The sequence below is a fragment of the Mastomys coucha genome, unplaced genomic scaffold, assembly GCF_008632895.1.
Source record: "Mastomys coucha isolate ucsf_1 unplaced genomic scaffold, UCSF_Mcou_1 pScaffold23, whole genome shotgun sequence".
NCBI classification, from domain to species: domain Eukaryota; kingdom Metazoa; phylum Chordata; class Mammalia; order Rodentia; family Muridae; genus Mastomys; species Mastomys coucha.
The window spans coordinates 116,047,860-116,061,635 of record NW_022196906.1 but is presented as its reverse complement, the minus strand read 5'-3'; the positions used below and the strand labels follow the sequence as shown (position 1 = coordinate 116,061,635).

The window sequence follows — 13,776 nt, the reverse complement described above, 5'->3', positions numbered from 1 at the left end:
GGGGGGATGAGAAGCGTCTGGATGCTGCTGAGAAAGTGCCATGGGCTGAAGAGGAGCTCAGTCAGGAAAGCCCCTGGACAAAAACCAGGACCTGAGTCTGACCCCAGAACCTGCGTAAAAAAAGCCAAGCATGGTGCACATATAGGTATAATCTCGTTGTTGAACAAGGAAGCAGGGCAGGCAGCCTTGCCTGCTTGGTGAGTTCAAAGCCAGAAAAACCTGACTCAAAAAGCAAAGGTAGATGACACCTGGAAAATGACCCATGAGGTTGTCCTCTGATTTCCACACACTGGCACATACATACTCATGAGTACCCGCACTCACATGCACATGCGCATGTATGTGTACAAGTGTGTGAGCTCACACACACACACACACATCATTTTGATTACATTTCTGTGATGGACAAGGATGCAGAATGTTTTCCATGTATTATTGGCTCTTCTTTTGAGAGATGTCTGTTCAGATCACTCACCCATTTTTTTTTATTGGATTATTTGACTTTGTCAACTTTTTTGTTCCCTGTACAATTTGAATATTGGGCCCTGTGAGGTGAGAGCTGGCTGAGTTATCTGTAACTGTCCTGGCCCTGGCCTTGTATCATGGAGACTCTAACTTCACATGGCTATGGGTGCTCTGCTCAGAAAGACCTGGCTTTTGATGATGTCTTTAGTTGTTTCCCCTGTGTTTTTCTCTGATGGTTTCAAAGCTTCGGGTCATATGTTAGAGTCCTTGATCCAATTTTAGCTGATCTTTGTACCAGATGAGAGACAGGACTCTAGTTCTAATCTTCCACATGTGGATACCCAGTTTTCTCAGCAGGATGTGTTAAGGGGACGCCTGCTCACAGACACGTGTTTTGTAAAGTCTTAAAGCTTTGAACTTGACTGACAGTCCCCACGACCAGAGCTGAGATGGCTTCTGCCTTCCTCCTGTGGGATGTGCACCTCTGGGCTGTTCACTGGCTAGAGCGCCTCCAAGTGCCTTCAGACCACACACAAAGACAGGAAGTCTGCTCCTGTCTGAGCTACAGAGAAAGGGGCCCTGGAGGATGGAGAAACTGTGGCTGTTCCCAGAAATGCACAATGCTCACTCACACTCCACAGAAGCTTTGTAAAGGCTTTCCACACACAAGCTTCTGTGGTACGAGTCCGAGGAGAGCAGCAAGCCATTCACGGAGAGCTTTACTCTGCAGTTCGCCTGCGTGGGTGGGCTCAAGGCAATCTGCAGGGAACAGAACAGAATTCCCTGTACAGAGTGAAAATAGTGTGTGCAGAAGTGTGTGGGCATCAGGTGTGTAGACAGGGCATTAAGCAGGGCAGGCACGGGGGCCCCCCTCCCTCATCAACAAGGTGAGGTCCATGACTCCAGGAAGTGAAGGAATGAGCCAAACTCTTCCCAAGGAAAAAGGCTGGTGAAGAAGGTATCCAGAAAGATGGCATAGCTGAACTCTCCCTACTGGAATGAACCTGGAATGCTCCAGAAACGAGTGGAAGACAGTGCACCCTGAACCCAGAGACCAGAAGGGAGTACAGTGGAGATGAAATCACAGACTGATCACGTGGCCCTTGAAGGTGTGAAGGCTGTGAGTGATGGGACCTCACGGGCTGCTGGGGGTCAGGAAGCCACAGAAGCGCCAGGATGGAAGCGGAGATCAGTGGAGAGCTGCAGTGGTTCAGCAGAGAGGATGGGGTCCAGGAAGCAGGAGGAAGAGGTAACAGTAAGCAAGACCTGCTAGTGGTTGAGAACCACTCGGGCAAGCGGCATGGTCATGCTGTCCCTCAGACCGTGGCTGATCATGCAGGCCTAATTATTCCCCATCTCCCCCTTGTTAAGGGAGTCTTCCGCCTGCCTCTCCCCAAGGTCATTCATGCTGACCACGTCTTCCTGGGCAGTAGTAACCCTGCTGCTCTCAGAATGGCTAGAGGGAGGGGCATGGGCAGTGCCAGGTGCCTGGTGCCATCTCAACACCACAGACAGGAACGCCTTCAGGTACTGGCGGAAGCGGCGACTGGAGAAGGCGTAGAGGACCGGGGTGAAGCAGCAGTGGGAGAAGGCCAGGCTCTCTGTCACCTGCAATGTATAGTCCAGACGGTGGCTGACCTCACAGTTCCCAAAGACATGTAGGTCCAGCAGTGAGTGCAGAAACAAGGTGAGGCTATAAGGGAACCACAACAGGAAGAAGACTATGACCAGGGCCGCGGCCATCCTCAGAGCCCGACCCTGGCCCGGTGGCCTCAGCCTGACCAGAACGCAACCGATGCGGGAGTAAAAGAAGATCATGGCCAAGAGTGGGAGGAGAAACCCCAGAAGGTTCTGCTGGAAGCGCAGGTACAGCTTCCAAATGGTCGCATGTCCACCAAAATCTGCATAGCAGTGCCACACACCATCTAAGGTCTGGTGGACCTGCACAAAGACCATTTCTGGGACAGAGATGGCCAGGGCTGTGATCCACACCATGACAATGAGAAGCAGGTTCCTGAACCGGGTCTTCGTTCTTTGGAGGGGTTGAGCATGGACAATCTCCAGGTATCTGTCCAGGCTCATGCAGGTGATGAAGAAGATGCCACAGTAAAAGTTAATAGAGTAGAGCATGCTTGTCACCTTGCACAAGAAACTGCCGAAAACCCAGTGCCAGGCCACAGAGATGGCCCAGAAGGGCATGGTCACTACAAACAAGAGGTTGGAGACAGCCAGGTTCAGCAGGTAAAGCTCAGTCGTCCGTCTTCGAGGCACAGAGTGGAGCAATACCACCAAGAGAAGGAGGTTGCCGGCCAAGCCCAGCACGAAGATCAGGCTGTAGACGATCGGCAGAAAGACTCTTCCAAAGGACAGGACCTCATCCTTCCTGCAAACCAAGATGGTCACATCATCTAAGTAGTCGTAGTCGTAGATGGAGCTGCTGTTCTCAGAACCGATGGTGGTGAGAGGCAACGGGGAAGCAAAGGTGGGCATGTCTCCAGTTCTGCAGAAAACAAAAGCCTCAGTGAGGGCCTGAGGAGATGGCTCAGCCGGCAAAGCGCTAGCTGTACGAACGTCCTCAGCATTCACACAAAGCCAGAGGCAGAGGCAGAAGGCCTCAGCAGCTCACAGGACAGCTGGCCTGTGCTAGCGAAGAAGAAACTGAGACCCGAGCCTGTGCTCTGACATGCTCATGTCCTCACCACATGCATGTTCCCATGCTCACATACACGAACGTTCAAACACACACAGACACAGAGACTGAAGAAAGAAACCTAAACCCTGAAAGACTGTATTGCCTCAAAACCCCGAGCCCAATGACCCACCCTTCCCTAAGCTGATACCTTTCTTGATGCTGTGGCTAAATGCCTGAACAGCAACCTGAGTGAGGGCCTCAGCACACACAGTACAAGTTGAGATGCAGTGCAAGTAGACTCCACGTTCTCACTGGGCAGGTAAAGGGGAGCATTGTCTGACCAGGGCTTTCACCTCTCCCGAGATTGTGGGCTCAGGATTGCCAGCATGTAAGCATGGGGTGGCCAGGATCTAGCCATTGTCACCTACCGGGTTTCAATGGCCTGTGGGTGGTGTGGCTGGCATGGAAGTTTCTAGTACATGTGTCCAGGAGTATAAGTAATGCCCAAGCCGAAGCTAGCTCCCGAATGTCCCTACTATGAGAGCAGGATGCTACTGAGTTCAGAATTATAGTAGGACCATCAGTTCAATCCAGTGCCTTCAAGCTAAGCCCCAAGAAACCACCAGTAGTCTCCTCTGGATCAGAGACAAACAGCATGGAGACAGAGGCAGGCAGAAACAGCAAGTTTATGACAGGCCTGGCCTATACTGCCAGTTCTAGACTGTCCTGGGCTACATTTAACAAAACAGATTTTTGATTTTTCGAAACAGTGCAGCCCAGATGGAACATAGCAAATAGCAAGAGATAACTTGGGGTTATCGAAAGTAAACTCTAACAGCATGGAGGATAGACAGATGCCCGGCTATTGTGCTGCCTAAGGCATATTAAAAATATAAAGGTTATGTATGGTTTTCATCCAAGAACATAAATGGTCTAAGGTGGGGAAGAATCCCCGGGCCGGGATAATAAATATTTTTTACTATAAAGTAAGATGTCAGGATGCGAGTTTTTGCCTTCAAATACCCCTTGCTTTGTACATTCAGTGCTATATTTGGGTCCCAAGTGCCTGAGCATAGTCCCAGCCAGCTAGAAGAATTTCAATTGGCTATAAAGTCTGAGTGATCACCTATGGAGGGCCCCTCATAACTCTGTCATAGACCAAGCCCCCAACCACCTAACTCCTCAACAGGTTTGTGCCTTTGTGCCACTCTCCCCAACACTGTGGCATCTGGCAAGCCGTCTCCCAACCAATCAAGGCAACTGGATGTCCACAGGCACCCTGACTTGTGGCTGCCCCGGGTTTATTGGTTTCCAGGGCTCCTCATCACAGCCCAAGTCTGCAGAGCTGCAGCCTGGATTCTCCTTTGCATCCCTTGCAGAGTGGGTGTCATCCTTTGAGCAGATCCCCTGAACCGTATAAAGCTAGGAAGGGGCGTGGACTTCTCACCCTTGATGTCAGTAGGGTAGCTGTCAGCACCTGGCCTTGCTCACATCTGGGCTTACCTGATGCTTGCAGTATCTGGTCTCTGTCCCCAGCTAGAGCTGGGCTTAGCTGGTTAGCTGCAAACCGGCTTGTCGGTTTTTCTCTGCTCCCTTTTCCTCCAGTTCTCCTGCTGCTTTGCTTTTTCCTCTCTTCTCAGAATTCTCTCTCCTTGTTGCCCTGGCTCCTCGCTTTCAGAGTTGTGGGACTCTGATGAGAATGTGTCTTCAATCTTTTAAAAATATAATACACGGATGCATGATTATGTGCTGCCATTGCATCAGGCAATAGCTCCCTGGCACCTCTTCCTCTGCTGATTATCCTCACCCCATCCACCAGCCTCTCTCATGCCTTCTGCAGTTGCTCATCTCTCAACTCTTGTGAGGTCTTCATTTTAGAGCATGCATATGCATATATCTTGTGGGAGGTTCTATTCTGAAGTTATTTTGAGAATCTGCATGTTGCTTGCCTTGGTGATGGGGCATTTTTCCTGGGCCCTTAGGCTACGTTCACTTACATGCCTCCAGCAGCACACAATCCTCTCTTTTCTGTGCATCATGGCGAAAAGGGTTTTTGCTGTTGTTGTTTTGGTTTTGTTTGGAAACCAAACCTCAGCTATGTAGCCCTGGATGGCCTGGAACTAGCTGTGTAGACCAGGCTTGCTTTGAACTGGCTCTGGCTCCCTGCCTTCTGTCTTTTTGATATTAGTCCTTCTTACAGTAAGCCATTCTTAGAGTGATGCCACGTAGTGGTTGGATTTGCATTTCGCTGATAGTTACTAATGTTAACTTTGGGGGCATACAGTTGGGTGTACTATTGACCACTGTGTCTTCTTTTGAGAAACGTCTTTACCCTCTCTTACCTTTTGCTTGCTTTGCTCTGTTTACTTTGATTTGCTTTGTCTTTGAACTTGCTATGCAGCAGAGGGTGACCTGATCTCCTCCTGTATCCCCCAGCAGTGAGATTGCAGGCGTGTGTTATTATGCCCAGCTAATCATTTGCTCATTTTAAAACAAGATGGGTTCGTAATGGCTTAAGGCCCTTATATACACTCCTATATTAACCCCTCATCAGATCAATAGTTTGTAAATAATTTCCGATACCCTGTAGGATCCCTGTGGGATTCTGATGAGCCTCTCTGCAATGTGTAATATAATCTCATCCCCACCTCCTCTTTATTTTTGTCCTGTGCTTTTTGACGTCTTATCTCAAAAGTTTCTACACATGCCTATGTACTGCTATATACTGAAACATGAAAATAGCATCAGCTATAAGACGAATAAAGCAAAAAGATTGTGCTCAGTTCTGTACTGAGTGACACACATACACAAAGAGAGAGAGAGAGAGGGGTGGGGTGGGGTGAGTTACTTCCTTACTCCCTGCCCCATGTTGTCTCTCACAAAGCAGCATGCTTAGTCAAGAGGGTGACCCTCCTTCATAGAGGAAGACAGCTCTTTGATCGAGAATATAGGACTAACTTCACTCCCCATTAGAACCCAAGAGTAGGGGACCTTTATGTTCAACACATCGCATTTTTCACCAGTGAAGAGGAGTTTTGGAGAAGAGAGAGGAAAACAGACAAAAATGTTGTCCAACAGAAGTTATGTTGAGCCACTACAGAGGGACCTGTGGGCTAGTGGTGGTAATGCATCGTAAGGTACAAAATGCACACCAGTTCCTCCTGAACTTCTGTATTTTGTTTCCTGTTCTCTGATTCAACTAGTGCCAGTTTGCATATTTATTTATGCTTTTAATGGATGGGAATCTCACTTCATAAGAGGTTGATGGTTGCATCGATCCTCCTGCCTCAGCTCTCAGGCCTGGCATAACTTGGCTCTGTGAGGGCTTATGTATCTCTTACCTTACTCACAATTGTTGTAATGGCTTCCCTGGTTCTTTCTGGTACAAGGATTGTTTTTACTTGGTAAGAAGAATTTTAAAAGAGTTGTTGGCTCAGGAGGCCCACATTGGACTCTCTGAACATCTGTGAGGTTGGATAAAAAAACTGATCTGGGAGCATTACTCCTCCCATGGAATGCTGGAGAACTCCCTCCCAGTCAGCCCCACCCTTGGGCTCCAGTCTAACAGCACGGGGACCAAATGTGGGGAAGTCGAATGCTTGTCCGGGAAGTTGTCTCTAGGATCTAGCTATCTCTTGCCCAATCTCAAAGGTGGCTCTGTGTCTGCCTTGTGGTGGGGGGTGGTCCCTGTTCTCCTCCTGGCCCTGAGCAACTCCTATCCCTGGGCTGTTGTCAGGAGTTGAGCTGAGGAGGGGTACCGATGAGGAGCCCTTCTGATTGTCAATCAGGATGCCAATATCAACTGCACCCTAGCTGCCCTCTGCGCCTCCAGCCCTGGCCTTGATTTTGACCTAATTTCTCAACGTCCCTGACTTTTGCTTTAGCAAATACACAACCTAACAGATGTTTTTAAATCAAAGTCAGAGTCAGCAGCTTTAGTCTGGTCCAAGCCACTTCTGAAGGTCTTCCCCACTCGCCCCCCTGGAAGCTCTCCAGGTCCTCTGAAGCAACAGGCCTCTACCAACACTTCCATCAACACCTACCAGATGAGTCAGCAGCCACGTGCACACCATGGATGGATGGCACGTGCCTTCCTGGCCCCTGTGCAGTCCTGTAACTCGCAAGAAGGGCCATGTGCTGGCCATTTTCACTTCTCCTACACTCATTTGGTTTCTCCATTAAGACCATAGGAATGAGTTGTTTACACCTTAGTGTAAGCCTGCAGGTGGTGAACATGACCCTTCAGGGAAAGTTTCAGAGAATCCAAAGAATCACTTAGGGGCTTCCAGTGAGACATCAATTTCAGTTGGTCAAGATCCAACACCAGCTGTTAAGACCAACTCCAGCTAAGCTTCCCTGTCATAAAGCTAGGGGCACAGAGGCAGGTGCAATCTCTGTAGGACAATAACGGTGCTACATTTACGCTGGGGATGTAGCAGAGCTGGTAGTACTCACCTAGCATGAGGGTTTGGTCCTCAGCACTGTGGTGGTATACACCTTCAGCCACTCAGGAGGTTTGATAGGAAGATCAGAAGTTTAGTCACACAGCCAGTGTAAGGCAAGACTGAGATGCAATAACCCCTATCTCAAATAAAATAATAAAATAAAATAAAACCTCCAGAAACAAAATCAAATGAACAAACAATAGTTCCATCCTTGAAGCACAAGGCCTCATGGGCTGTGCCATCTGAGCTGAGAATGCTAGAACTTCCTCACAGGGTGCTCAAGGGCTAGCACAGTGACTTCCATGTTCCAGAGCATGAAACAGCCATGGTGGGGCAACATCCAATTCCCGAAGCCTCGAATGAGCTGGGTGAGCTGAAAACCCAAGGGGGAAAGGCCATCCCTTAGCCCAAGGTCCCCTTCTAACAGACTAAGCTTAAATTTGAGGAACATGGCTCCCACAGTGGAGTTCCACCCTGAGCGACTTAAGCCAGAGATAACTCAGGAGGCCAAGGCAGCCCCTGCAGGTGTGCAACTGGCATATGGATTTAGCAGGCAGTCTATGAGCTCTTGCACATAACCAGCACGTTATGTAGTCAGGGACAGGAGATACACCAGAAGTGTGGCAGATGCCACAATGGGGGTTTCTCTATGCTTGGATACCCCCACACTCAATTCAAGTGGCCTATTGAACCTTTACTGAATCACAGATTCAAGCCCCAGAGTTACTGCCAGGCATTCCTCCTCCCACTACCACCAGACACCAGCTAAGAGCCAAGTAGGTGGGTCCCCCAAAGGGCTAACCTCGATCCATCCCATTAGAGTGTGCTGTGGGTTATGCAACCCATGACATGTACAAACTGTTCAAACAAACAAGATGAGCTTCTGGAATGTAAAAGTAGCTGATCTGATCAATTCTAATGGACAGTGCCTCTGCTAGTCTGCTCAGGACCAGGAAACCAAGCTATGATTTAAGCACCCCAAACCTCCCCTCCCTGCACACACACCCCCCCCCGCTGGTCCCCAGCACACACACAGGGTACTCCTGGCTGGCTTTCTGTCACCCTCTGGACACAGAGCTGGCTCCTCCTATGTCTAGGGGCTGTAAGAGTCCCCAGGACTCCTCAGTACAGGACTGGAGAGAATGACATCAGCAGAATGATGGGGTTTAAATGGTGTGACTACCTCCTCTCCTCCCTTTCCACTCATCTTTTCCTTTCTGATCTTATTTCCTCCCAGGCACAGCTGGGCCAACTCTGCCCGGCCGCCTCCGGAGCCTGTGAGCCAGAGCATGACCAACCCAGAACCACCTCCACCTACTCAGCCCTTCTCCAGCAGGCTCCCTGATTGTTTGGGGATCCCCAAGCCCACAGGCCACTCTTGCTCAGCTTCAGACAGCCCCTCTAGCTCTCAGCCCACTGCTGTTGCATTGTTGACATTATTAGGGCTCAGCAGTAGCTGGAGACATTGGGACAGCCCCAGGAACTAGTTGCAGAGCGTCCTTTGACCTCAAAATAGACACACACAGACAGGCTGTGCCAGGCACCAGAAGCCATCTCAAGGGTCCTGGGGGCAGTACCTGGCTCTCTCCTTCCTCCATCCATCAAGGGCATGGGCAACCATCAGTCACTAAGTTCTATCAGCACTTGTAACAACACCCAACAATTACACAGGCTTACTACAGGCCAAGCTCTATTCTCACAGCTTCTGTGGTCATTCACTAGGGCAAGCGCAGTTTTATCTCTATGAGGGGGCCAGACATGGAGAGGCCAAGGGAGTTGCTGAAGTCCCTGAGCTGAGCCAGGCTGAGCTGGGACTCACTCCTGGAGTCTATGCAAAGACAGCATGGGGAGTCGGGTGGAAGTAAGAAGGAAATGGACATAAAACTGCTCCTGCTTCAGCAGCCTCACGGGGATGTGCTTCAAGGGCTGCTGGTTCCTGGATGGGAAAACAAGCCCAGCACCCACGGGGCACAGCAAAAGCAACCACTGCTTCTGACTTGAGGAGTTAGGAAGGGGCATAGAATGATCCATGAAGGGGCAGGGATTTTTTTGGGGGAGGGGGGAGGAGGAAGCTTTGGAAACTTCAGGCCCAGCCAGCCTGTAGGGAAAACCAGGACCCCACCAGTCAGTTTCACTGTCAGACATAGTTGGCTTACCAGTAAGAGTTCAGCTTGCCATAATCCTTGCAGCCAATCCTAGGCCCTAACAAGAGTGTCCCAGAAAGGGATTTTAATGCATTAGCCTTAGTTATTGCCCCTTTGTGTGGCTTCCAGAGGCCTCCGTCATGACCCCTGATTCAAACCTGAGACACTAAGACCTGCTAGAACTGCCCTCAAGGAACTGAACAGAGATGGAAAGCTACATTCCCAAGGACACACAGCAAGGACATTGTAAGACACAAAGTCAGAACCCAGCTACTGCGGCCCTCCCTCCTCTCCACATCTGATAGCACAGGCTTCTACTGAGATGCTGCTTGTCAGCCCCTAGGGCTTCTACTGAGATGCTGCTCGTCAGCCCCTAGCTAAAGAATTCCCAGGTGCCAGGATCTGTTACCTGGGGAGGTGAGCTGACAGCAAGGGGGCACTGGTGGCCACACATCCTGCCTCCAGCCTCCTTCCCTTCCTTCTGCCTGGAAATCCCAGAGCCCAGGATGTAGGCATGTGCTATCACACCTCCCCAGCCTCAGAACAAGACAGGAAGAGACCCCACCTCTGCAAGGGGTTCTGGTTTCCTCACAGCCATGCTGTTGTCTGTCTGTCTGTCTGTCTGTCTGTCCATTGAGGTAATGACTCTTCCAGTAACCTCCTTACCTCCCACCATCCCTTCAATGTCCCCTTAAACCCACACTGAAGAGCTTCACAGTAAGCCTGGGTGCGCACGGTCTACTCATACAGATTTAGACGAAGTCTGTCTATCTGATAACAGTAACCCTTCTTGATGTTTCTGTGGGGCTAGGTACTTCCCAAGGCCCTTCCATATTCTGTCCTGGCTGACTTCCCCGGTTCCTTTCAGTGGAGCAACAGGTTACTGTCCCAGTTTCACAGAGCATGCAGGACCATGGTGCATCCCAGACAGAGCCGCCTGGGGCTCTGGCCTCCATGCCTCCATTATTATCCTTGTGGGCTATCTCTCCCCTTAACTTTGTTGGTTGAAGCAGAGTCTTGCTCACAGTGTGAGCTAGCCTCAAACGTGCTGTCCTCTCATTTCTGTATCCCAATCACTGGCATTACAGATGTGCACAACACCAAGCTCTCCTCTTTTAACATGCTGTTTTTCTTTTTCTTTTATGTATCTGAGTATTTTGCCTGGTTGGATGGATGTGTACCACATGTGTGCCTGATGGCCACAGAGGCCATAAGAGGAAGTCAGATCCTCTGGAACTATAGTTCCAGACAGTGGTGAGCTACCACATGGGTTCCGGGAACAGAACCTGGACGTGCACAAGTGCCTTTAGCCACTTAGCCATCTACCTCTCCAGCCTGAAAATGTTAAGTGGGCTCTAGGCCAGTTAAAGACCCTGTCTCAAAAAACCTAAAGAATGACACCAAGGTTGACCTCTGACCTCCACAGGCACATGCACACACAAATAAATAAAAATGAAATGTTCAGTATAGCATGTACTATATAGACACAAGACAAGCTGGAGATGATGCTAAATCTCTCCACACCCCTCCCTGTCTGGCAGATATGACTCTGGGGACAACTTAGCATGTCCTGTCTGTCTTCTTGCTCAGAGCCCTGTCTGCAGCCACAGTTGGTCCCCAGCATGATAGCGCCTCTCTAACCCCCCACCCACACTCCTTGAGTCTGAATTCCTCAGGGATGCCTGGCTTTATTGAAATGTCTGGTGCTGATAACCTCCCAAGGAGCAGCCGTGCTCCAAGCACAACCCTTGGCACGGGAGAGCAGGCACTCTCAGGGTCCCCAGCCTCTTTCCTGCCTTTTTAAAAAACCTCCCCCATTGTCATTTTGCTGCGTTTAAAACAAATCACCTTTATCATCCCTAGGATGGCTACCCACTCCTCCGAGCCACAGGGGTGGCTGCCCACTCCTCCGAGCCACAGGGGTGGCTGCCCACTCCTCCGAGCCACAGGGGTGGCTGCCCACTCCTCCGAGCCACAGGGGTGGCTGCCCACTCCTCCGAGCCACAGGGGTGGCTGCCCACTCCTCCGAGCCACAGGGGTGGCTGCCCACTCCTCCGAGCCACAGGGGTGGCTGCCCACTCCTCCGAGCCACAAGGGTGGCGGCCCACTCCTCCGAGCCACAGGGGTGGCTGTCCACTCCTCCAAGCCATAGGTTTCTCACCTGGAAAAGATATCACCTAGGACTGCTGAGCCATGCAAGCCTCTCACCTTCTGTTCAAACCTAAGCTTCATGTCAGAACCCCAAAGATGAGCCTGAGGAGTCACTGGACCCCTTTACTCTCTTCCCTTTCCAGTGTGGCCACATTTGAACACATCTATCTCTGCTTTTTACTCCTGTCTTCCTAGAGGCCATACTGGGAGATGTAGGTTGAGCTTGGCTTAGTAGGACTGTCAGGACCCAGACTCTGCCTCTAACTCCAGCAAGAAGACAGAGTGAATTGAAGCCCTGGGTGAGAGGCCCTAGACCCCATCTGACCCTCGGAATTCACAGTGCAGAGTCTGGAAGAAGAGGGGGTGGACTCTCCCTGGAGTGGGAACTGCTCCATGCCTCCCTCTCCCAGTACCCTGGACCTGGGTACTGGGACCACTGTAGCCACAGAGCAGCCCCACCCTCCCCAAGCACTGCCAGACCTACTGGAGCCAGATGCTTGCCCGGGGACATCCACCGTAGTCTGAGAGGGCCCAGTGGCTTCTGCCTCTTCTTCAGGGACGTGCAGAGTGAGTCTCAGGACACACATCCTGGTTTCCTGGGGTTGGGGAAGTAGCTCTTCCCTGGTAAGTCCTCCCATCCGCTGCACGGAGCCAAGCTCTAATGACTCCCACCCCAGGAAGGAGTGCCCCAAGAATGATCCAATAGCCCTGGAAAGCACAGTCCTCGATGTCCCAGGGGTGAGCCAAGCACACTAGCTCAACCTTGCAGACACCTAGCGGGTCTTCTCCGCTCTACCCAGCATTCAGCTTTGTCCATCTGGGCCCCCTCAGTGGGATTCCCCACTGTGCTGTGTCTGTGCACAGGGGTCAGCAAAATGGCAGCCTCATCTCCCAGGCTACCCACACCATCCTTCCTCTCCCTTCTCCCACCACCTCAAGGTGGTTCTGCTAGCTGTTTTGTTGTCTGCTCCCTCAACCAGCTGGGGAACTCTCCTGCAATGAATGAATGAATGGATGGATGGATAGATGGATGGATGGATGGATGGATGGATGAATGAATGAATGAATGAGTGTGGGTGAGTGTGCAATGTGCCAAAGCTGGCCTCCTGCTTCCAACTCACTGATACTGGGCATATATGTATGCCACTGCACCATATTTATGTTGTTTTAGAAAGACTTATCACTTTGTAGTCCGGTGACCTCAGACTTGGTATATAGCTCAGGCTGCCTCTTGAATTTACCATCCACCTGTCCCTGTGGTTACAGATCCATGTCAGCACTGGGCTTAGGGTGGCTTTGGTCCTTCAGACAAGAGAAGTGAACATGAACTTAGGTATTTGCCTTTCTCTTGAGTCCACAGACCATTAGACTGGAGGACAAGATATGATGGGTTTTCTCTCAGACAGAGGAGTACCAGATCTTACATGAGGCTAAACATCAATTATCAGAGAACAAGGCTGGGAGAGTGTTCCACAAGAGCCCAGAGCCTGCTTCCCTCCCAGAGATCTGCTAAAGTTCTAGGGCCCGAGCTCCTTCCTCACCCAGCCCTCTCTTTGCTTATTTTAAAACTATTTTTAGAAACTGCATTCATGTATAGAAGTCAGCTAGCTTTCCCCATGCCGGTGTCACAATCATAGCGGAGAGAGCTAACGGCCGTAAGTGAGCATTACTGACCCAGACTTTTACCTAACTGGCAGCTTCTATGGTTTGGGTATGGGTTGTACATGCTCCAGACATTACATTCTGGAAGTTTAGTCCCCAAGGTGGCTGTGCAAAGGAGAAGGAGGGACCTTAGGAGATGGGCTCAGGGAGGCAGTGGCCTTAGAGGGGGCAGTCCTGGAAGGTCTCAAGCATGGGTTATTTCTAAGTAAGTTCAGTTGTCTAGACTGTTCCTGCCTGGCGATGTGGTAAGTTCTCAGTACTCTAATGCCATCTGCCT

The 13,776-nt window shown here is 50.6% G+C and overlaps 1 protein-coding gene across 7 annotated transcripts; it reads right to left on the bottom strand.

Moving 5' to 3' along the window:
* Positions 1–320: 320 nt before the first annotated feature.
* Positions 321–12,463, bottom strand: Ackr2 (atypical chemokine receptor 2). Of its 7 annotated transcripts, none has more exons than XM_031345321.1 (4): positions 12,322–12,420; positions 7,553–7,682; positions 4,601–4,809; positions 321–2,965 (listed from the first exon to the last, which is right to left on the bottom strand). In XM_031345321.1, exon 4 carries the CDS (start codon positions 2,953–2,955, stop codon positions 1,807–1,809), a length of 1,149 nt encoding a protein of 382 aa, XP_031201181.1. In that variant the 5' UTR covers positions 2,956–2,965; positions 4,601–4,809; positions 7,553–7,682; positions 12,322–12,420; the 3' UTR covers positions 321–1,806. The 7 variants fall into 7 exon arrangements, with proteins under 7 accessions (XP_031201181.1, XP_031201183.1, XP_031201182.1 ...); XM_031345323.1 differs by having other exon boundaries at positions 7,553–7,678; positions 12,318–12,392; XM_031345322.1 differs by having other exon boundaries at positions 7,553–7,678; positions 12,322–12,386.
* Between the last annotated feature and the right edge of the window lie 1,313 nt (positions 12,464–13,776).

What these genes read in the sequence shown, in the direction of transcription:
- Ackr2 (XM_031345325.1), bottom strand. Translation starts at nt 2,955, where the DNA reads ATGCCCACCTTTGCTTCCCCGTTGCCTCTCACCACCATCGGTTCTGAG.